This window comes from Balaenoptera acutorostrata, chromosome 12 (assembly GCF_949987535.1).
Source record: "Balaenoptera acutorostrata chromosome 12, mBalAcu1.1, whole genome shotgun sequence".
NCBI classification, from domain to species: domain Eukaryota; kingdom Metazoa; phylum Chordata; class Mammalia; order Artiodactyla; family Balaenopteridae; genus Balaenoptera; species Balaenoptera acutorostrata.
Genome location: NC_080075.1, coordinates 28,486,670 through 28,510,888, shown reverse-complemented (window position 1 = coordinate 28,510,888; position 24,219 = coordinate 28,486,670). Strand labels below are relative to the sequence as shown.

Below are 24,219 nucleotides of genomic sequence, written 5' to 3'. Positions count from 1 at the left end.
AGCAATTATACTCCAATAAAGATGTTAAAAAAAATAAAGTTAACCTTTTCATTAAAATGAAATTATCTTGCTAAAGAACTTTCTAAAAGGTGAGTCTACCTTCTTAATTTCTAAGTTCACTTTTTCTTCAACAATTCTGGATCTTGCAGTCTCCAAGTCATCTTTGTAATAATTAGATCTCACTATGCAGGGCTGCACTAAAGAAGGCAGAAATTAGACCAATCGAAGGACATAATCTCATAGTTCCTTTTAAAACTGATCTGTAATATCATTTCCTTGTAATCTGTTTCTTTCTTCAAAAAATAGCGTGTAGACAATTTTTATTTAATTGACGATCATGGTTACCACAGTTAAAAAATTATAAATAGATTCAAAAACTGTTTGAATCAATTCATGATATTCATAGGCTATGAAGGGAAGCTACAGGTGTTTGGCATATGTCCCTAAATATTTGAGTTGATGTCAGAGAGTGTGACCACCACCTCTCACAAATTATTTGATTTTTTCCAATCATTCATTTATTTATTCAAGAAACATTTATTGAGAATCTACTATGTGCCAGGCAGAATGATATATGCTGGTGATACAAAGATGTATAAGACACAGTCTTATCCTCAGGTAACTCACAGTCCACTTGAGGCCTGGCCATTAAAAACAAATCACAGAAATATTAAACCATCCATATACAAAAATTTTCAAAAATACTAAGAATAGCTAATTTCATTTAGCATTTACTATATACTAAGTAATTAACATGTATGATCTCATTTAATCCCCACAACTACTGGATGGGGCAGGAATTAAAGGCTTACACAGGCTAAGTACCTTCTCCAAAGCCACACAGCTAGTAAGTAATAGAACTGGGATTTAGACTCAGGCAACCTAATTCTAGAGCACTCATCCTTCTGAGAATAAGACTAGTTGCTGTTGTTAATCTCTTGACAAGAACATCAGATAAAGCAAAACATTAATGGAATAAAGGAATTAACTTTGAGGAAAGTACAGGCAAACTGGGAAGATTTCAAGCTATGAACCATATGTACACTTAACTCACAAAGAGGAATTACAAGCAATTTATGGGATAATGTATTATTTATAAGCAAATAGGAAGTTACTGGAAGAATCGTTAGCAGTGACACAAGGTAGAAAGCTGCCTTCCTGCATTTAAAAGCTCTTCTCTACAGCGCTAGCCTCTAACTATTTTAAATAAAGCCATCAGGTACCCTCAGAGTACTCTGAGCTTTGTGCCATTAGAGATTCAGTACTTTCTGGGTACAGTCACTGAAGGGAGAAAAGGACATGGTCCATGCCTGATCTGTCCATGATCAAAGAGAAATAAAAAGAGCTTCTCTCTCACAGATTCAGTTTGAGAACCCACTGGGAAAGACTCTGATTAGTTGCCTGGAGAACTATGATTGCCTCACTTGGGTCATGGCCCACCCTGTGACCATGAAAATAGAGGTGTTACTAAAGAAGGGGGATGCAGGGGATGATGGGCAGACCAAGAACAGACTCCACAGGTATCACTGTCATCAATTCATTCAACAAATATATACTGATAATCTAGGATCTACTACAGAGTGGGGCGCAGAAATGAGTAGGACAAATTTGTAATGCCAAGACTTAATGCTTAAGAGTTAATACAGATAGAAAAGATATCAAGTAGTTTACAGTTTAGGTGAGAAGACAAAATTATCACACAATAAAGCAATGGTATCATCAAAAAATCTACAAACAATAAACGCTGGAGAGGGTGTGGAGAAAAGGGAACACTCTTGCACTGTTGGTGGGAATGTAAATTGATACAGCCACTATGGAGAACAGTCTGGAGGTTCCTTAAAAAACTAAAAATAGAATTACCATATGACCCAGCAATCCCACCACTGGGCATATACCCTGAGAAAACCATAATTCAAAAAGAGTCATGTACCACCACGTTCACTGCAGCACTATTTACAATAGTCAGGAAGTGGAAGCAACCTAAGTGTCCATCGACAGGTGAATGGATAAAGAAGATGTGGCACATATAAACAATGGAATATTGCTCAGCCATAAAAAGAAACGAAACTGAATTACTTGTAGTGAGGTGGATGAACCTAGAGACTGTCATACAGAGTGAAGTAAGTCAGAAAGAGAAAAACAAATACTGTATGCTAACACATATACGTGGAATCTAAAAAAAATGGTTCTGATGAACTTAGGGGCAGGACAGGAATAAAGACGCAGACGTAGAGAGTGGACTTGAGGACACGGGGAGGGGGAGGGGTAAGCTGGGACGAAGTGAGAGAGTAGCACTGACATATATACATCACCACATGTAAAATAGATAGTGGGAAGCAGCTGCATTGCATGGAGAGATCAGCTCGGTGCTTTGTGACCACCTAGAGGGGTGGGATAGGGAGGGTGGGAGGGATACGCAAGAGAGAGGGGATATGGGGATATATGTATACGTATAGCTGATTCACTTTGTTATACAGCAGAAACTAACACACCATTGTAAAGCAATTATACTCCAATAAAGACTTAAAAAACAAATAAAGCAATGGTAAACAATTTTATGTGGTATATAATTAAGTGCTAAATTTTGTTGTGTAGACCACAGGCTATGTGGTTGTTCTAAGGAGAGGAAAATCAATTCAGTAGTCATGAACCTGAATTAGGCCTTAAAGGATGGGGAGGATTTGGTTGGAAGAGGATAAGGGGAGGAATTCAGAGGAAAGAAGGGGGAATTCAGAGGAAAAGATTACTACAAGTGGAGGGATGGAGATAGAAGGACAGTCAGTGAGGAGACTGGCTTGAGAAAAGCAGAGGGTGTGTAGCAGCTGAGAGTTCATACACCACACAGCAAGGCTAGTTACCCTCCCTCCCCAACCAGAACAATGTCAGTGGTCCATGATGCTGGAAGGATCCACATGTGTCAGAATTTGATGGAAACACATCCTTAGTTACCAACCCCCTAACCTAATTAGGGCGTGAAGGGAAGAGTGAGGTTATTTATGTGGAACCAGGAAGAGATCAATGGTATCAGAACAGTGGACACCTCCAGGTGTGTATAACCTTGGAGAAGACCAATATAACCAGAAAGAACTGACAGAGGGTGAACTGTAACTTGAGTGTTGGATAAATGAAAACCAGTTAAAAACCTTTTAAATGCTGTAACTTGAGAATCTCTACTTGACCTCCTGACAAAAATCTTCTCATACATTTCCATTGCTTTAGCATGAAATCCAAATGTCTTAGAATGGGTTTAGGGCATATATGGCCTTTCTTGATCTAACCCTTGCCTTCCTTTAGAGCCTTACTCCTGCCTCTGCCTGATAGGCTCCTGACATAAGGAACCATGGGCTCATCTCTGAAAGTTGATTTATCTTGCTTTCTCATGTCCCTGGGTCTCCTTTTTGAGTCCCCCTTTCCTCTTCCTCTGCTTGGTTAATTCCTATTTGTCCTTTAAGACTCAGTTTGAATATTTTCTCTTCTAGGAAGTGTACGATTACTGGTGACTTATGTGGGATTTATTAGCAGGGATCTGAGTGCCAGTAGTCACTGGGTTGGGGTAGGTGGGCTGGGGACATCAGGGCTGGGAAGCTGGTGACTCAAAACCCATTCTGGGGAGGTAGGAGGTAGGCAGGGCACATATGAACCGAGACTATAATCCCCTGGCACATGTTCCATTGTTCCATCAAACTTCACTTACAAAACACTGATTAAGAATTTCAAGACTGCAACCCCAAAGCATTAAATCCTAAGCATAGGGGCTTTCTGAATGCAGGGCCTTGTGTGACCGCACTGGTCATAGGCCAATGAAGCCAGCCGTGCATATGTCTCTTCATACAGCATTGGTTATAATAGCAAAATGTAATAAACCAAATTATTCATAAATAAGCGATTAAACAAACTATGGTCCAACCACAAAGTAAAAAAAAAATCATGTATCCAGTAAAAAACAAGGCATGTCTATAGATACTAACATAGATAGCTGTACAACATGCAAAGAGGATTACAGAATATTATGTATGTCATAATCCCATTAAAATATAAAATATTTCTTCCTATTATCTATCTATCTATCTACCTATCTATCTATCTATCTATCTATCTATCTATCTAATGGAGCGTTAAGAGGGATACCCCAATCTCTTGAGGAGGAAGGAATTTTTACTTTTTATACCTATATTTCAGGTTTTACATTAACATATATTGTTTCTAAAATTAAAAATATGATTAAAAAATTAAACTCTAACACCTAGAAACACCTGTCTGAACCACAGTGAAATCTGTTGGCTTCATTTCATTTAAGAACATAAAAAGACCATGGAAGAGACTTCCCTGGTGGTCCAGTGGTTAAGACTTCCCTTTGCAAAGCAGGGGGTGCGGGTTTGATCCCTGGTCGGGGAGCTAAGATTCCACATGCCTCGCGGCCAAAAGACCGAAACATAAAACAGAAGCAATATTGTAACAAATTCAATAAAGACTTTAAAAATGGTCCACATCAAAAAAAAATCTCTTTTTTAAAAAAAAGACCATGGAAAATAATCTTCCTGATCTGTAAAAGACTACTCATTAAAATTCTTACCATTCTTTTTACCTTTTCTTTTAATTCTTACCGTCGTCGCTGGCCTCTTCAACAGGGGATGCTGAGTCCATACATTCTAGGACTCCCTTTGTGATCTCAACCACCTGAAGCCTCCTGACTCTGACTATGTCTGTATCTTTCAATCCTTCCTCCAATTGTTTGACCACCTCTTTTCCAGGCTGTGAAGTCAGAACAGTAATCTGGAAATAAATAGAAGAATCAACGTGTCTACTTTACCTGATGTACAGAGGTTAGAATGTAACAGGTTAGATCTGGAAGATTAAACACCACAAAAATCTGTGGTAGTGGCTATTGTCTTTAGGGCAAAGAAAAAAATTTATATGTAATTTGCAAATCAAATTTCATTTGACAGATTCCGGTGGGAGAGGTCTGGTGGGTCAGATCATCACAGGACCCTTCCAAACAGGCTGAACCTACCCCAGAAAGTGAACAATGAGAAGCCATCCCTGTGTTTTAGTTTTTGTTTTTCTTTTGGTCGTACCGCGTGCAGCATGTGGGATCTTAGTTCCTCAACTAGGGTTCCCCGATTAGGGACTGAATCCACACATCCTGCATTGGGAGCACGGAGTCTCAACCACTGGACCGCCAGGGAAGTCCCCCACTGTGTTTCAGTTTTTAAGATTGCTTGAATCATTGGCAGTATCCCTCTTGCTCAAAGTGCTTTGATTTCTTGAGGATACAAAGGAAATAGGATCCTTAAATTCCACTCATTAAATGTGTACTAAAGATCAGAGAGCTTATATGCTCTTTTCTCACAGCGGTACTTCCATGTAGATTTCTCTCCTTGCTCAATCTGAATCTGGGTTGAACTTGACACTCTGGAAGGCAAGTATTAAATACATTCAATTCTCTTTTGTACTTAGACATTTTTAATTGATGAATAAGCATGCAGATGAAAGCATAATTATTTTTAAACTCATTTGTCTGATGCCTGATGTTACTAGAGACTGAATGTGTTTTAACTCACAGTCACTCATGTACCCAATGGAGTATCCAGTCATGACTTTCAATGTGAATGAAACAGAGAACAACAGAAGGATGACAAACAATGAAGGATCTAGATGGACTGAAATGGGAAGGTGGCTTAGTCCTAAGCTATCTTTTACCTCCAGGGAAGTGTAGGTCAAAGCTGCACTTGTGGTCATGTGTCCACTGTACTGTTTGAACTGCTGGAGCCCATCCTTTATTGCCAGCTGCAGAGAAGTGGCTTGTGGTCTGAAACAACCTTCTCTTTGCAATATGCGGAGTTCTGAGATGCAGGCCTGCAGCCTAGCAAAGTTCCCTTTCACTTGCTGCAGAGAAAAATGAATCAAAGATGCAAATCTTTAGTGACTCAGGTTTCAGATTAACTGGCAGTCTAATTTCATTATCAATTACTCCTCAAGAGTACTTTTCCCTTCCTGAAAATCTGTTTATTTGACCAAGATCTATGGAATGCTTATTATGTTCTAGGCACTGCACTAAAATCTTGCCTAGACCAGAGGAAGGAAAATTTGCAGCCAAAGGACTTTGATTATGTGGAATTACTAGAAACAGGAAAGAACGTGTTTTAACTCATTCACTCACCCAAAGGAAGGTTCAGTTGTGACTGCTTAGTTTTACTTTGGGGTGGTCTGCAAATTGGAGGCCTAGCAGGCCTAATGTCACTCTTAGACATTATTTTCATTTCTCAGTCAGTCTAGGCACAGCAAGCTTCTCTATTCAAGAGTGATGTTTTATCAGAAATGAGGATTTTGATCATTTTAGAACTGATAAGGTCCTACCTAATCTGCCCCTCAGGATCACTTTAAGCAGAGATGCTTGGCTTAGTCTGCAGTCAGGTCAAGGAATCAACATGTGAATCTCCTGGCTCTCCTCACTTTCCTTCACAAAAACTTGTTCTCAGGAAGTAATCTAATCTAATCTGACTCTAGATCGATGTTACGTCTCTTAAGAATATATGCATTTTGAATAAATGTGGAATTAAAATTTGTGACACTATTTGAAGGAATTCCAAGCATCAATAGCAGGTGGGGGTGGGGTGGGGAGGAATTATTATTTGGGATAAGGAACCTTTCCTGATCAAAGAGCAGAATTGAGCAATATTTGCAAAATGCACATAAAATTCATGAGCATGTTTCTTTGCTTACATGCTCCTCTCCATGAATCTCTGGGAAAAACACAATAAATAGTATATAATTCTTACACAAAGAGAACTTGTAATCTGGATAGGAAGATAAGAAACCTACTCAAGTACAGACTAGTAGCCTTTGAGCATTTCTTTTCATGTACTCCCTAAAAGAATATGAAAAATGATATACTCCTTTATACGTTTTTAAGTTGACATCTAGATTTTAAGTAAGTACGTAGTTGTTAAGGATATAACTTCCAGCATATTTAAATATCAATATTTCAAAATAAAACTATACCACTACTCTTTAAAACATAATCCAATAGAATCTAAATATCATAGGGATTTGATACTTGCATTATTCAATTTAAAAAGTACATGAGCAAGCTCTTTTTTCTTTTTAACAGATGGAAATTAATATTATTCATTTTTCTCCTTGAATTCATATTTCCATTTCACTTTTCTCATAGAGTTTTATCATAATGTAATAGAATCTTTTGGTTGGCAGTTTTTTATTGATCATCTTATCATACTTCTCTGTGTCAAAAATATTTAAATGTTCTAAGATTTTAAAATTTCCTATGACTATAGGCTCTAACTAATAATCTAGATTGAGCTATTATTAAAATTATTGTTCATATACAATTGATCAAAACAACATATATATTACCTATTTTGATAATTAGTGGCATTAAGCATAAACTTTAATTAGAAATGCATCTCTTAATGGCATGAACATGTTGCGTTCTTTTTTCAATTAGTTAAGGTATGTGTGAATAAATAAATTACTGATTGAATGGCACCAACATTCAGTATTAATCCTATTCTTATTTTCTAGGAGGTTTCTAGTGCTGAGAACCATCATCCTGATAAATATAGATGTCAATCAAATTGTCAAATTCATTCTGAGCTATATGCCAAAAATTATATAGGGATATAAATACTAATAAAAATTATTTAATGAGCTGCTACTCAGTTTAGTCTTTGTTTTTTAAGATTTTTTTTTTTGATGTGGACCATTTTTTAAAGTCTTTATTGCATTTGTTACAATATTGGTTCTGTTTTTTTGTTTTGCTTTTAGGCCACGAGGCATGTGGTATCTTAGCTCCCCGACCAGGGATCGAACCCGCACCCCCTGCACTGGAAGGCGAAGTCTTAACCACTGGACCGCCAGGGAAGTCCCTCAATTTAGTCTTCCTTCAATTTTGTTAAAATTGGAAATCACCTGGTTGCAAAAGATTCTTAACCCAATCATAAGTCATTTACTTTCTTACATTGATGCCAATATTTTGAATTATTCCTTGTTTGGTGTCCCTGCAAGTTTTAAAACCACATGGTAATTCATCACAGTAAAATTCATAGTGGGTGAAAGATTTGTACCTCTCACCTCTTCCTTTTTATTTTGGATTTTCTTTGTGAAGTGGAAGAAGGGTAATTGTGAAAGGGATGGTGGGAATGACGAAGTAGCCTGACACCCTCATCATAGGCATAATTAGTCAGAGAAATTTTAGAAAAGAATACTAGTGGAAATTGAGGATCTATATATCAATTCTTTAAAATTATATATTCCTGTGTACTCTGGGAAGTCTTATAGCCCTAGTGGTATGTGTATCCCAGTTGAAAGAGACTGTTATAGACTATTGATACTTTAGAGATTTAGAAAAAGAAAGGTAAGTGTTGTTGGAAAGAGGGTGAGATTGGGCTGAGAATTGAAAGGGTAAGATTTGTAAAAAGAATACAATATTTTATGTGTTTATGTGTGTGTGTTGGGGGATTGGTAGAGAGGCTGAAAGTTCAATACAAGCATCTATGGAGGTTGAAAGTGAATATAATGTGTCAGAGAGAAAGAGGAAATGTGCCTGACAAGAGTAGAGGATGCTTGTTGAAGAGTAGTGGGGGGCTTCCCTGGTGGCGCAGTGGTTGAGAGTCTGCCTGCTAATGCAGGGGACGCGGGTTCGAGCCCTGGTCTGGGAAGATCCCACATGCCGCGGAGCGGCTGGGCCCGTGAGCCACAGCTGCTGAGCCTGCGCGTCTGGAGCCTGTGCCCCGCAACGGGAGGGGCCGCGATAGTGAAAGGCCCGCGCACCGCGATGAAGAGTGGCCCCCGCTTGCCGCAACTGGAGAAAGCCCTCGCACGAACCGAAGACCCAACACAGCCAAAAATAAATAAATAAATAAATAAAGTAGGGAAAAAAAAAATTATAAAAAAAAAAAAAAAAAAGCAAACCTTTAAAAAAAAAAAAAAAAAAAAAAAAAAAAAAAAAAAAAGAGTAGTGGGCATTTTAGTTAAAGAAGTACTAGTCTTGGTTCAGGTTTTAGATCCAAATAGACTTGAGTTCCAAACCTATCTCTTCCTCTTACTGACTATGAGTCCTTAAGCTAAAATGTCTTCAATTAGAAATTGGGGACAATGGAAATACTTATCTTACAGACTATTAAATGACTTAGTTCATGTCACACAGTATGTACTCAGTGTTAGCTGTGGTTATTATTTTTTATCACTATCAAACTCTAAAAGCACTTAAGACATTGCTGATTAAACAGAAGGGGTTTGTATTGACTTAATGGCCCTATTCTACAACTGACAAAAATAAGTGGAAAAAAAATAGTATCTATGTAAATGACATAGGTCCGTTCAGTCATCCATTTTAAAAAACATTTATTATTATGTGCTTATGATGTACTAGGTACCTAAAAAAAGACATAATTCCCAATTTCTACTAACTTTACAAACAAGTGAGATAAATAGCCTCAGAATAGAAAGGGATTAGAGTCACACTAGAATGACATTTTCCAAAGTATGTTGACAAGTTATTGTCTGTCTATCTCACTAGAATATAAGCTCAATATAATAATATACTAAAGGAGGAATCTGATCTATCTCTTCATTGCCAGGTCTGCAGGGCCTAGAACAGTACCTGGAACACAGTTTTATTAAACAAATTATTTTTGAATAAATGGTATATGGATGCACATATAATAAATTTCAGGGGGAGGAAAAATATAAGTTAGAAAATATAGGCATTCTCTGTACTGCCTTTGCAACTTTTTGATGAATCTAAAATTATTCAATAATGAGAAATTTATTGAAAAAATAAACTAGGAAAATAGTAGGAAAAAAAGGATACTATCTTCTGGTAGGGAAAGCCTTTGGAAACATGACAACAAAGGTAGGACACCATAAAGGGAAAAATGAAGAGATCTGACCACATAAAAATTAAAATTTTCTGTTAAGTAAAGGAGAATATGAATAAAGTTAAAGGCAAAAAACAAACTGGGTAAATACTTGCAATGTATATGATTAGCATGACATTAATATTCTTTTATTTATTTATTTATTTATTTATTTATTTATGGCTGTGTTGGGTCTTCGTTTCTGTGCGAGGGCTTTCTCTAGTTGCGGCAAGTGGGGGCCACTCTTCATCGTGGTGTGCGGGCTTCTCACTATCGCGACCTCTCTTGTTGCGGAGCACAGGCTCCAGACGCGCAGGCTCAGTAATTGTGGCTCACGGGCCTAGTTGCTCCACGGCATGTGGGATCTTCCCAGACCAGGGCTCGAACCCGTGTCCCCTGCATTGGCAGGCAGATTCTCAACCACTGCGCCACCAGGGAAGCCCCAACATTAATATTCTTAATATGTAAAAAGCACCTACAAATAAATAGATATCTGAAACACACTCTTCCACCACCTAACAATATACATACTAGATAAAACACAAATATCTTTTATATGTATAGTTGAATTCATAAGAAATTAAGGGAAATCCCCAGGTACCAAAGTGGGGACAACAGGAAACTACAGTGTGAGATAGGTATAAAAGTCTTGGCTTTACTTGTTAATCTTGGGAACCTAGGGCTTTGTGTTGTAAAGGAGAAGGAGACAAGGCCTTAGGCCCTCATAAGGAGAAGAGTTGGAACTGCCATCCTGGCTCAAAGTTAAGACCATTCAAAAGGTTATTTTCTCAGTGAAAAGGTGGGCTAGAAAGAATCTACTCGCTGGTCAAGGGAGGTGACAATGAAACTTGTTGGCTTATGTGCACTCTGAGTAGAAATGAGAAAGAAATCACTGCTGGGACCTAGAAACCACGTATCTCCCCTCATGTGGGTTTGGGATTTGTCTTTATCTGCAGGGTCTAGGAAACCCTAAGTTTAAAACATAACTTAAAGTGGTCCTGGGTTGATAGCACCTCAGGTATACACCCTAAACTCAGTCCTCACAGAATTCTCACACATTAAGATCAGCTTAAGGTAAGCTAATAATCCAAAATTACAAAATCAGTGAGGAAAAAACCATTATGAGAGAGAGTCTGCAGAAACAACAAACAGGAGAATTAGAATACCAACCACTTCAGATATTAGAATTATCACATATATTTAAGTACCTTTAAGATGTTTAAAGAAATAAAAGAGGGATTCAACACCATGAACAAAGAATTAAAAAACTATCAAAAAAGGACCAGAAAGGGCTTCCCTGGTGGCGCAGTGGTTGAGAATCTGCCTGCCAATGCAGGGGACACGGGTTCGAGCCCTGGTCTGGGAAGATCCAACATGCCGCGGAGCAACTAGGCCCGTGAGCCACAACTACTGAGCCTGCGCGTCTGGAGCCTGTGCTCCGCAACAAGAGAGGCCGCGATAGTGAGAGGCCCGCGCATCACGATGAAGAGTGGCCCCCACTTGCTGCAACTAGAGAAAGCCCTCCCACAGAAACGAAGACCCAACACAGCCAAAACTAAATAATAAATAAATTAAAAAAAAAAGAAAAGAAAAAAGGACCAGAAAGATTTGAACATTACCAGGGTAACTGTACACTGAAGTAAAGGCGATAATCAGACGTTTTAGGGTCTACTGGACACTGGCTATGAACTGACACTAATTCTAGGAGATCCCAAACATCATTGTTGCCCACTAGTCAGAGTAGGGGCTTGTGGAGGTCAGGTGATCAACGAAATTTTATATCAGGTCCAGTGGGTCCCCAAATGCATCCTGTGGCTATTTCCTCAGTTTTAGAAAGCATAATTGGAATAGACATACCTAACATCTGGCAGAATCCCCACATTAGTTCCCTGACCTGTGGAGTGAGGGCAATTATGGTGGGAAAGGCCAAGTGGAAGCCTCTAGAACTGCCTCTACTTAGGAAAATAATAAAAGTAATACTGAATTTCTGGAGGAATTGCAGAAATTAGTGCCACCATCAAGGACTTGAAAGATGCCGGGGTGGTGATTTCTACCATATCCCCATTCAACTTGCCAATTTGGCCTGTACAGAAGACAGACGGGTCTTGGAGAATGATAGTGGATTATCATAAACTTAACCAGGTGGTGACTCCAACGGCAGTTGCTGTACTAGATGTGGTTTCATTGCTTGAGCAAATTAACACATCTCCTGGTACCTGGTATGCAGCTATTGATCTGGCAAATGCCTTTTCTCCACTCCTGTCTATAAGGTCCCACAGAAGTAGTTTGCTTTCAGCTGCCAAGGCCAGCAATACACCTTCACTGTCCTACCTCAGGGGTATATCAATTCTCCAGCCCTATGTCATAATTTAGTTCACAGGGATTTTTGACTGCCATTCCCTTCCACAAGCTATCACACTGGCCCATTACATTAATGACATTATGCTGAGTGGACCTAGTGAGCAAGAAGTAGCGCCTACTCTAACTTATTGGTAAGACATTTGTACGCCAGAGGGTAGGAAATAAATTCGACTAAAATTCAGGGGCCTTCTACCTCAGTGAAATTCCTAGGGGTACATTGGTATGGGGCATGTTGCGATGCCCCATCTAAGGTGACGAATAAGTTTGTTGCTTTTGGAGTAGAAGAGAGCATCTAAAGGTCAAACTGCTTTTTAAACAGATGCTCAACATATTTCTACTTTTAGCTCTACCTTCATTCTTACCTCCAGAAGTACTTGATTTTACCAATTCCTAAGGCTTTTGAGAACTTGGTGGTTTAAAATGCTTTATTCCTTGGGTTTCCCACTACTGGCTTAAGATTTCGCTCTCTTGGGACTGCTAAGTCAATTATCACTTTTCACCTGTATTATAGTTTCCAAAATTTTGTTGCGATTTTTCTTCTCTCATTCAACAAGCATTCAAGATTCAAAGGTTACAAAAGAATATGTAGAAAAAGGTCACCTTCCTACTCTTGTTCTTCAGCTAACCAGTACTTTACTGGAGGCAATCAATATTACTAGCTTATTGGGTATCTTTCTAGAGATATTTCTTTACATGGAAGAAAATATAAATGATAAACTTGATCTTTCTTCTTACCAAAATAGAAGAGATTATGATACTCTTTCGTATCTTGATTTTGTTGCAGAGTAAATTTGGGTAATCACTACATTCAATATATAAAAAGTGTCAATTTTTATGGCTACATAGTATTCCATTAATGGATGGACCATAACTTTATTTAACCAATTCCCTATTAATTAACATTAGGTTGTTTCCAATCTTTTGCTATTGCAGACAATGCTGAAATGAATAATCTTATACTCAAATCATTTTTGCACATATGAAAACATATCTGTAGGATAAGTTTCTAAAAACAGACTTGTGAGACTTCCTTGGTGGTCCAGTGGTTAAGACTCTGTGCTCCCAATGCAGGGGGCCTAGGTTTGATCCCTGGTTGGGAAACTAAGATCCCACATACTGCAACTAAGCCCATGCACTCTAGAGCCCATGCGCCACAACTTGAGAAGCACACGTGCAGCAACGAAGACCCAGTGCAGCCAAAACAAAACAAAACAAAACCTATTAAAAACAGACTTGCTAGGTTAAAGGGTATGTAAATTGTGATACCAAATTGCCCACTATAGAAATTGTGTTAAAATATATGCCCATAAATGGCATATAAGGGTGTCTGCTTCTTTATATCCTCATAAACAGTATGTCATTAAACTTAAAAAAAAATCTTTGCCAGCCAAATAGGTGAAAAATAATAGCATCTCAATGTAGTTTTAACTTGCATTTCTTTTATAAGTGAGACTGAACATATTCAATGTTTCAGCATCATGTGTATTTCCTTTAATGAAAACTGTATATAATTTCTCACTTTCTATTAATTGTTGGTCATTATCTTTATTGATTTTAAGGACATCTTTATGCGGTTAGGTAAATTAACCCTATGTGATATAGAAGCAAATATTTTTCCTCATATTGTTAGTTGTCTTTAGATTTTACACACAGTATTTTTTTTTTTGGCCAAGTGTATATTTTCTATTTTCTATATTTATTCAGCTGAATTTATTAATCTTTTATTTTTGGAATTTTGGCTTTTGTGTTATGATTAGAAAGGCCTTTCTTACTGTTACATTTTCCCCCATGATCTGTATGTTAATTGTTGATTTATTGCCTCTCAGCTCAAAATTCACGCTTCAGTGTATCTCTGCAATAATGGGCAGAATTCTACTTTAAGTCTTTCTCCTTTACAGTAACCATGATGTTAAGTTTTCTGAGTAGAGTGTACTGGAGGGACATTGCAGGAGGAAGGTGCACTCCTGCTGAAAGCCGGGGGGTATGAAGTTACCTGGTAGTGCTCCACCCACATGCCCAGAACTTGTAGGCCCTTAGTGTTATGGACTGAATGTTTGTGTCCCCTTAAAATTCATAAATTGAAGCCCTAACTCCCAATGTGATGGTATTTAGAGGAGAGGCCTCTGGGACGTAATTAGGTTTAGATGAGGTCATGAGAGTGGGGCCTCCATGATGGGATTGATGCTCTTAGAAGAAGAATAGACACCAGAGCTCTCTCTTCATGTACATGCACTGAGGAAAGGCCATGTGAGCACATAGCAAGAAAGCCGCTGTCTGCAAGATGGAAGAGGACTCTCACCAGAGCCTGACCAGGCTGGCACCCTGATCTTGGACTTCCAGCCTTCTAAACCTTGAGAAAATAAATGTCTATTGTTTAAACCAGCCAGTCACAGCCTGAGCTGACTAAGACACTGGGAACTTCTCAGCCCTAACCTGATCACCTGTCAGCTGTCCACTCAGCATGGACACTGCATGCTTCAGGCCTCCTGCCTGCACTGATGCCTGATTCCCTTTGCTCACCTGTCCCTCCCCTCAGAAGTTTTGTCTCCTGTGGTCCTCCGAATGCTGCTGTTCTTCCAACACGGACACTGCTTACTCCAGGCCTCCTGCCCACATTGGCTTCTCCACTCTCTGCATGCCTATGCATCAGCCACTGTGCCTACACCTGGAGGGTTGCTTCCTGCTTTCCCAGTAGCCATGGACCAGCTCTGGCTTGAGCAAACCAGTGAACTTCTTTGCATCCAGTGAGCTGCAACCATATATTCTCCAACTGGGTCTAAACCCCAGCCTTGGGAAAGGGGTCCCCTTTCCAAGTTTGTCCTTCTTTGAGATCTCTCCCTCAGCCCTAGGGTACCACAAAAAGCTCTCCTATATCTTATAATTGCTATATTATCATAGTTTAATATGTTAAACTATGTTAAAATACTCTATATACTTTTTCCTTGTTTAAATCACTGTGTGGTTTCTATTTCCTGATTGGACCCAGACTGATACAGTCTGTTCTAGTACTTAGATATTTTCAATTTTTACATTTAAATCTTTGATCCATCTGCAACTACTGAGCCTGCGCTCTAGGGCCCGCGAGCCACAACTACTGAAGCCTGCACGCCTAGAGCCCATGCTCCGCAACAAGAGAAGCCACCACAATGAGAAGACCGTGCACTGCAACGAAGAGTAGCCCCCACTCTCTGCAACTAGAGAAAGCCGGTGCACAGCAACAAAAACCCAACGCAGCCAAAAATAAATAAATAAATAAATTTATTAAAAAAAAATTTTTTTTTTGGAATTTATACTGGTGTAAGCTGTGTGTATGACTCTAACTTAATTTCTTCCCACATGGCTATCTAGTTTGTTGAATAATTTTTTCAACTAATGTTAAATAGCATCATTATTATACACTAAATCCCCCCACGTTATTTGGGTCTATTTCTGGACTTTAAATTGTATTCTATTGCTGTTTTTTCAATTTCCAGTATCACACTGTGAATATCTGTTTAATATTTGAGAGAAAGTCTCTAGCTATTCTTGTTTGTTTTTTGTTTCTAATTTTAACTTTATTATCAAGATGTCTAGTTCTTCTGTTAGAAATTTTACTGGGAATTGCATTACATTTATAGATTAATTTAGAGATAACTGACATCTTTCTGGTCTGAGTCCTCCCAAGAACTAATGACTTTTCATTTGTTCAAGTCTTCTTCTGTGTTTCTCAATAGCATTTTAATTCATATAAATTTTGCACATTTATTATTATTTTCATTCATAAGCATTTATTTGATCATTTTGGTTATTGTGATGAGAATTTTTCTGCCATTTTAACTTCTGGTTTGTTGTTCTGGAAGAATATAAAGGGCACTTATTATTATGTTTAAAAAAATAAATTTATTTATTTTATTTATTTTTGGGTGTGCTGGGTCTTCGTAGCTGTGCGGTCTTTCTCTAGTTGCGGTGTGCGGGGGCGACTATTCTTTGTGGTGCATGGTCTTCTTATTGCAGTGGCTTCTCTTGTTGCAGAGCATGTGCTCTAGGCACACGAGCTTCAGTAGTTGTGGCACATGGGCTCAGTAGTTGTGGCTCACGGGCTCCAGAGCGCAGGCTCAGTAGTTGTGGCGCACGGGCTTAGTTGCTCTGTGGCATGTGGGATCTTCCCGGACTGGGGCTCGAACCCTTGTCCCCTGCATTGGCAGGCGGATTCTTAACCACTGTGCCACCAGGGAAGCCCTAGAGGGTACTTATATCTGTATTAATATTTGTACCTGATCATTGTCGTGAATTCTTTTGTTGTTTGAAGTAATTTTCTAGTTGATTCTTTTGGGTTTTCTAGATATATTACCATTAATCTGCAAATGACGATCATTTTCTCTTTTTTTTTTTGGCCATGCCATGGGGCATGTGGGATCTTAGTTCCCCGGATCAAACCCGCACCCCCCTGCAGCAGAAGCGCAGAGTGTTTTTAACCACTGGACCGCCAGGGAAGTCCCTCCTTTCCTTGTTTCTATATTCTAACTTCTTTTTTTTTTTTAATATTTATTTATTTATTTATTTATTTATTTATTTATGGCTGTGTTGGGTCTTCGTTTCTGTGCGAGGGCTTTCTCTAGTTGTGGCAAGCGGGGGCCACTCTTCATCGCGGTGCGCGGGCCCCTCACTATCGCGGCCTCTCCTGTTGCGGAGCACAGGCTCCAGATGCGCAGGCTCAGTAATTGTGGCTCACGGGCCTAGTTGCTCCGCGGCATGTGGGATCCTCCCAGACCAGGGCTCGAACCCGTGTCCCCTGCATTGGCAGGCGGATTCTCAACCACTGCGCCACCAGGGAAGCCCCTAACTTCTTTTTTATGTGTGCAATTATATTAGTGAAAATCTCTAAAATACTGTTAGATAACAGTGATGATAGCAAACTTACTTGTCTTACACAGGAATATATTCAGTGTCTTTTCACTAAGTAAGATCTGGTTTTTGAGTTGTCATAGACATACACTATGGGAATAGCCACCTGTTCCTAATTTTTTAAGGTTTTTTAAAAAAAAGATTGGATGTTGCACTTTATTAAACACCATTTTTTTCAGTATGTATGGAAATAAACACGATAATATTTTTCTTAGATATATTAACATAGTAAACTATATTAATAGATTTCAGTACTGCACCATTTCTGCATTCCTGTAGATGATTTTTTTAATATAAGCTGGATCCTATTGTTAATACTTTATTTGGGATGTTTAATAGATAGTCATAAGTGAGACTGGTCTGTAGTTTTTCTTTGCTGGATTTTAGGATCAATATTACATTATCTTCACAAAAAGAATTTGGAAGGATTTTTTTTTCTTTCTGTGGTATAAAATGATTAAAAAACTTAACAATCTGTTCTTTAAAAGTCTGGTATTATTCCCCTGCAAAACCATTTGGTTCCAGTACTTTATTTTGGGGGAGGGTAGTTCTTTGATAACTTTCCCTATTCCTTTTATGGGAAATGGCAGGTTTCTGTCTCTTCTGAATTCACTTTCGGTAATTATATTTTCATGGAGAATTATGCATTTCACACAAGTGTGGTTACTGTCTCCTTATCTTATTTTGTGTATATGTGCCTTTTCCCCTTGCCCTTTTCCTAAAACTAAGTTAACTAATGGCTGATCTATTTCCTATTTTTTCCCCAAAGAACAAATTTGGATTTAGTCATTTGTTCTACAATTTTCTATTTTCATATTCATTATTGTTTGTTTTTATCTTTATTATTTCCTTCCTTTAGCTTTCCTTAAGCTTGTTTTTTCTTTTCTTCTTGAGTTGCTTGCTTCATTTATTTTCAGTTTTTCTGGTTTACTAATATAAAATAATGAAATTTATATAGTTTAAAGATATGAATTTTTCTCAGCATTAACTTTTTTTGTATCACATAGGTTCTGATATGTAGTGTTTCATTATTATTATTTCCTAGATATACTGCAATTTTTGCCTGATTTCCTCTTTGATTCAAAAGCTATTAAACAGCTGAAAATTTTCCAGGTGGTAGTGACTTTTTGTTTTGTATTTGCTATTTATTTCTAGTTTTATTGCATTGTATTCAGAGAATGGTGACTGATCTACTTGTACTTTTTGGAATTCATCAAAGTTTTGGGGTTTATTTGTGGCTTAACATACGGTCAACTTTTGTGACTATTCCATGAGCACTTCAGGAAGGTGCAGATTTCTTTCATACATATATTTCCTTAAAAAATGTTGATACTATGTTATTTGGTACACTGGTATTCAAAACTGATATATTTTCAATAGACTCTCCCTCCAACAAGTTCTCTTACTGAATATATTTCTTATGCTCCTCTTGATAATTCTCTACTCTTCTCTGCTTTGTGTCCTAGCATTAAAGTGCCATTCTTAGTCGTGTTTAGTGCTTTTTGCTCTAAATTCAATGATGTCTGATATTAAAATCATGCTTTTTGTTTTTTTATTACGGGGTTGCACTTGCCTAGTATACCTTTGCCCTTCCTTTTATTTTCAACCTTTCTGAATCACTTTGTTGTAGTCTCTTGAATACAGCAGAATTTTGTTTTGCAATCAAATCTGTTTTTAAAGTACTTTAATAGGTAAGTTTAGTTATTTTTAGTTATATTATTTTAAGGTATACACTGTTTTCATAGCTTTTGAAAAATCACTATACTGTGTAAATTTGTTTGCTCTATATATGTTTTCCTTGTCATAATTAGAAAGGTTTGTATTTGTTTTAGGGCTTATCTTTATAATTCCATGTTTATATAATTCCCCTAAGTTATTTCTTTAGCAATATCCATTAATGAGTGATGAAAATCTCCACTATACAATGATAAAAATTGTATATTTCCTTTTCTTACTCTCCCCACCCTCCTGCAGCACTCAATTACAGTTTATTATCTTTATTGGAGTTTACCTGAACACTATTTAATATAATATATTCTTTATTCTTTTAAAATTTATTTATTTTATTTATGGCTGTGTTGGGTCTTCGTTTCTGTGCGAGGGCTTTCTCTAGTTATGGCAAGCGGGGGCCACTCTTCATCGCGGTGCGCGGGCCTCTCACTATCACGGCCTCTCTTGTTGCGGAGCACAGGCTCCAGATGCGCAGGCTCAGTAATTGTGGCTCACGGGCCCAGTTTCTCCGCGGCATGTGGGATCTTCCCAGACCAGGGCTCGAACCTGTGTCCCCTGCATTGGCAGGCAGATTCTCAACCACTGAGCCACCAGGGAAGCCCCAATATAATATATTCTTATTATTTGCCACTTTTAAATGATTCTATTGAAGATCAGCTAGTAAGGATAAGAAAATAAATGTAATAGGCAAATTAGACCACTACTGGTCCTCAAATACCATTGTAGATCATATATGATTTAAATAACTTCTTTGTCCTCATGAAAAGGTAAAAGAATTGGTAAAATCTTCACAGTAACGGAATTCTTCTGAAACTCTGATTTGAGAGATTAACCATTTTGGTCAAATTTATTTATATTAAGGGCACAATGGATATAAAAGGAATTCTAATATTTTAATTATAATTCCTTTGTCAAGATTTTTCATAAAAAGTTCAGAATTATTTTATTATACTCATAAATTAAATATGAGGAGATAAATTGAGGTGTTCAACTTAGGCAAGATTTCCTACCTGCTGTCTTCCTCCACTTACATTTTGAGCTAACTCTGCAGATAGAAAACGTCAGATACTTATATAGGTCAGATAAAATGGATTTAAGGTAATATTTTTTTCTTTAAACAAAGATTGGACTGTTCCATACATAAGGTAATGGCATTGTTTCAGTGATTTTCTTGAGCTTTTGACCATGGTTGAACTTACTGTTCTTTTGGATGGAAATTTTGGCTTGCAATTTTTCCTGAGTTACCAGAGGTTGTTCTTAGTCTAGAACCATCTGTCTTTCCTAATGGAGTGAATAAGGGGTCAGGGGATTCATCTAAGGCCAAATGTACTGAGGAGTACCAGAGGCATAGAACATAGTCAATTGAAGAAGGAAATGAAATCCTTTTACATTTGTTTGGGACATGAGCTCATCTCCCAAAAAGCCTCCTATGCTGAATATCTTCATTTACCCTTTCAGATCACTCTCAACTTTTCTTTATCCCTAATGCCTGACAGAAGATAGATATCACAGCCAAATGTGGTCATGGGACAGACATGCACAAGGAAAATGGCACAATAGAGGAACATACTTGCCGTATGGTCGTAAACATCACTATCACTTTCACTCTGTCCTCAGTGTACTTGTAGGAAACTCCAGTTTTATGGAGTGAGAGTTGTACATTTTGTTTATCCATTGACCAGTTAACAGACATTTGTAGCTCTGTTGTTTAGTGGGTACACATTTAAGATTGCTGTCTTTTGTTGGATTGACTCTTTTTTTTCTTTTGGAAAATTTTTTTTAAAAAATTATACTTGATATACAACTTTGTGTTAGTTTCAGGTGTACAGCAAAGTGATTCAGATACAGTTGTGTTAGTTTCAGGTGTACAGCAAAGTGATTCAGATACATATATATGTATATACACACATATATATATATATATTCTTTTTCAGATTCTTTTCCATTATAGGTTATTACAAGATATTGAATAAAGTTCCCTGTGCTATACAGTAGGCCCTTGTTGTTTATCTATTGTATATATAGTAGTGTGTATCTGCTAATCCCAAACTCCTAATTTATCCCTCCTCCCTTTCCCCCTTTGGTAACCATAAGTTTGTGTTCTCTGTCTGTGGGTCTGTTTCTGTTTTGCAAATTCATTTTGTATCATTTTTTTTAGATTCCACATGTAAGTGGTATCATATGGTATTTGTCTTTGTCTGACTTACTTCACTTAGAATGATAATCTCTAGGTCCATCCATGTTGCTGCAAATGGCACTATTTCATTCTTTTTTATGGCTGAGTAAAATTGTATATATATACCACATCTTCTTCATCCATTCATCTGTCGATGGACCCTTAGGTTGCTTCCATGTCTTGGCTATTGTAAACAGTGCTGCTATGAACACTGGGGTGCATGTATCTTTTCAAATTAGGGTTTCCTCCAGATATATATGCCCAGGAATGGGATAGCTGGATCATATGGTAACTCTATTTTTAGTTTTTTAAGGAACCCCCATACTATTCTCTGTAGTGGCTGCACCAATTTACATTCCCACCAACAGTGCAGGAGGTTCCCTTTTCTCCACAACCTCTCCAGCATTTATTATTTGTAGACTTTTTTTTGATGGCCATTCTGACTAGTGTGAGGTGATACCTCATTGCAGTTATTTGCATTTCTCTAATAATTAGCAGTGTTGAGCATCTTTTCATGTGCCTGTTGGCCATCTGTATGCCTTCTTTGGAGAAATGTCTATTTAGGTCTTCTGCCCATTTTTAAAATTTATTTATTTATTTTCAATATTGAACTGTATGAGCTGTTTGTATATTTTGGAAATTAAGCCCTTGTTGGTCGCATCATTTGCAAATAGTTTCTCCCATTCTGTAGGCTGTCTTTTCATTTTGTTTATGGTTTCCTAGTTTGATTAGGTCCCATTTGTTTATTTTTGCTTTTATTTCTTTTGCCTTGGGAGACTGACCTAAGAAAACATGGCTACAATTTATGTCAGATATTTTGCCTATGTTCTTTTCTAGGAGTTTTATGCTGTCATGCTTTATATTTAAGTCTTTAAGCCATTTTGAGTTTATTTTTATGTATGGCATAAGGGAGTGCTCTAACTTCACTGATTTACATATTGCTGTCCGGCTTTTCCAATACCACTTGCTGAAGAGACTGTCTTCTCCATTGTATATTCTTGCTTCCTTTGTTGAAGATTAATTGACTGTAGGTGTGTGGGCTTATTGCTCAGCTCTCTATTCTGTTCCATTGACCCGTATGTCTGTTTTTGTGCCAATATCACAGTTGTTGTTGTTGTTTTTTTTTCTGTGGCTGCACCACATGGCATGCAGGATCTTAGTTCCCTGACCAGTGTTGAACCAGTGCCCCCTACAGTGGGAGTGTGGAGTCTTAACCACTGAACCACCAGGGAAGTTCCCAGGCTGTTTTGATTACTGTAGCTTTGTAGTATTGTCTGAAGTCTGGCGGGAGGGCACGGGGTGGTTATGCCTCCAGCTTTGTTCTTTTTCTTTAGGATTGCTTCAGCAATTCTAGGTCTTCGGGGTTCCATATAAATTTTAGGACTATTTGTTCTTGTTCTGTGACTCTTTTTATCATTATGTCTACTTAATTTGATATATTAATAATGTTTTGATTGTTATCATGGTATATCTTTTTCCATCCTTTTACTTTCAACCTACTTTTATTGTGTTTGAAGTTAGTTTCCTGTAGATAGGATATAGTTGGGTCATGCCCCCACCTCCGCCAATCTCTTTTATTTATTTATTTATTGCCATGCCGTGCAGCTTGTGGGACCTTATTTCCCCAACCAGGGATCGAACCTGGGCCCCTGTCAGTGGAAGCACAGAGTCCTAACCACTGGACCACCAGGGAATTCCCTCTTTCTTTTAATTGGTGTATTAAAACCATTTACATTTTTAAAAATAAATTTATTTATTTTATTTATTTATTTTTGGCTGCTTTGGGTCTTCGTTGTTGCATGTGGGCTTTCTCTAGTCGCGGCGAGCGGGGCCTACTCTTCATTGCAGTGCATGGGCTTCTTACTGTGGTGGCTTCTCTTGTTGCGGAGCATGGGCTCCAGGTGCATGGGCTTCAGTAGTTGCAGCATGCAGGCTCAGTAATTGTGGCTTGCGGGCTCTAGAGCACAGGCTCAGTATTGTGGTGCATAGGCTTAGTTGCTCCGTGGCATGTGGGATCTTCCCGGACCAGGGATAGGCGCCACCAGGGAAGCCCATAAAACCATTTACATTTAATGTAATTATTGGTATGTCAGCCTGTTGATTTATTTGTTGCTTTCTGTTTGTTCCCTCAGTTTTTCATTTCTCTGTTTTCTTTTACCTATCTTCCTGTGGGTTAATTGAATATTTTCTTAGAATTCCATTTTGATTTATCTATAGTGTTTCTGAGTGTATCTCTTTATATAGATTTTTTAAGTGGTTGTTTTAAGTATTGCATTATACATATACATCCTTATCACAGTATACTGGTGTCAATATTTTACCATTTTGAATGAAGTGTAAAAACCTTAATTTCCTTTAAGTCCTTTTATCCTCCCCTGTTTATAATGTAATTATCCTAAATAGTTCCTCTATATACACTAGCACTAACAACCATATCAGACAATGTTATAATTTTTGCTTCAATTGTCAAATATAATTTAGAAGACTCTATAGAAAGTCTATTATCTTTATTCATATTTTATTCTTTCCATTCTTCTTTCTTCCTTCTGGATATTACAAGAGTCTTTCTTTTATAATTTCCTTTCTGATTCGAGAACTTCCTTTAGCCATTCTGTTAAGGTAGGTCTGTTGGTGACAAATTCTTAGTTTTCCCTCATCTGAGAATATCTTGATTTCTGATTCATTCCTTAAGGATATTTTCACTGGATACAGAGTTCTAGGTTAACAGTTCTTTTCTTTCAGCATTTGAAAAATGTGACACTTCCTCTGGCCTTCATGGTTTCTAATGAAAAGAATCTATCATTACTTGATTGTTTCTCCCTTATAGGTAAGGTGTCAGTGTCCCGCTCTCAAGAGTCTTTCTTTGTCTTTAGTTTTTAGAATTTTGATTATGATGTGTCTTAGAATGGATTTCTTTGTGTTTATTCTGTTTGGGGCTCCACCAGCCTCTTGAATTTTTAGGTTTATAACTTTTGCCAAATTTGGGAAACTTTCAGTGATTATTTAAGTATTTGTCCAGCTCCACCCTCCTGTCCCTTTCCTCTTGGACTGTGATGACATAAATGTTAGCTCTTTGTTATAGTCTCACAGATCCCTGTGGCTTTGCTAATTTTTTTTTAAAGTCTCTTTTCTCTCTGTTGCTCAGATTGGGTAATTTCTATTCTGTTTTCAAGTTCCTCTGTCCTCTCC

At 37.8% G+C, this 24,219-nt stretch overlaps 1 protein-coding gene across 4 annotated transcripts in view; it reads right to left on the bottom strand.

Annotated features, from left to right (window-relative positions):
- M1AP (meiosis 1 associated protein) overlaps nucleotides 1–24,219 on the bottom strand; it is a 90,583-nt gene that overhangs the window by 59,424 nt on the left and 6,940 nt on the right. For 3 of the 4 annotated variants that reach the window (XM_007184041.3, XM_057558613.1, XM_057558615.1), the window contains exons 3-4: nucleotides 5,701–5,886; nucleotides 4,605–4,773 (exon numbers count right to left, since the gene is read on the bottom strand). In XM_007184041.3, coding sequence (XP_007184103.2) covers nucleotides 4,605–4,773; nucleotides 5,701–5,886 — 355 coding nt within the window. The remainder of the gene's footprint in view (nucleotides 1–4,604; nucleotides 4,774–5,700; nucleotides 5,887–24,219) is intronic. The other variant, XM_057558614.1, reaches the window with a different exon arrangement.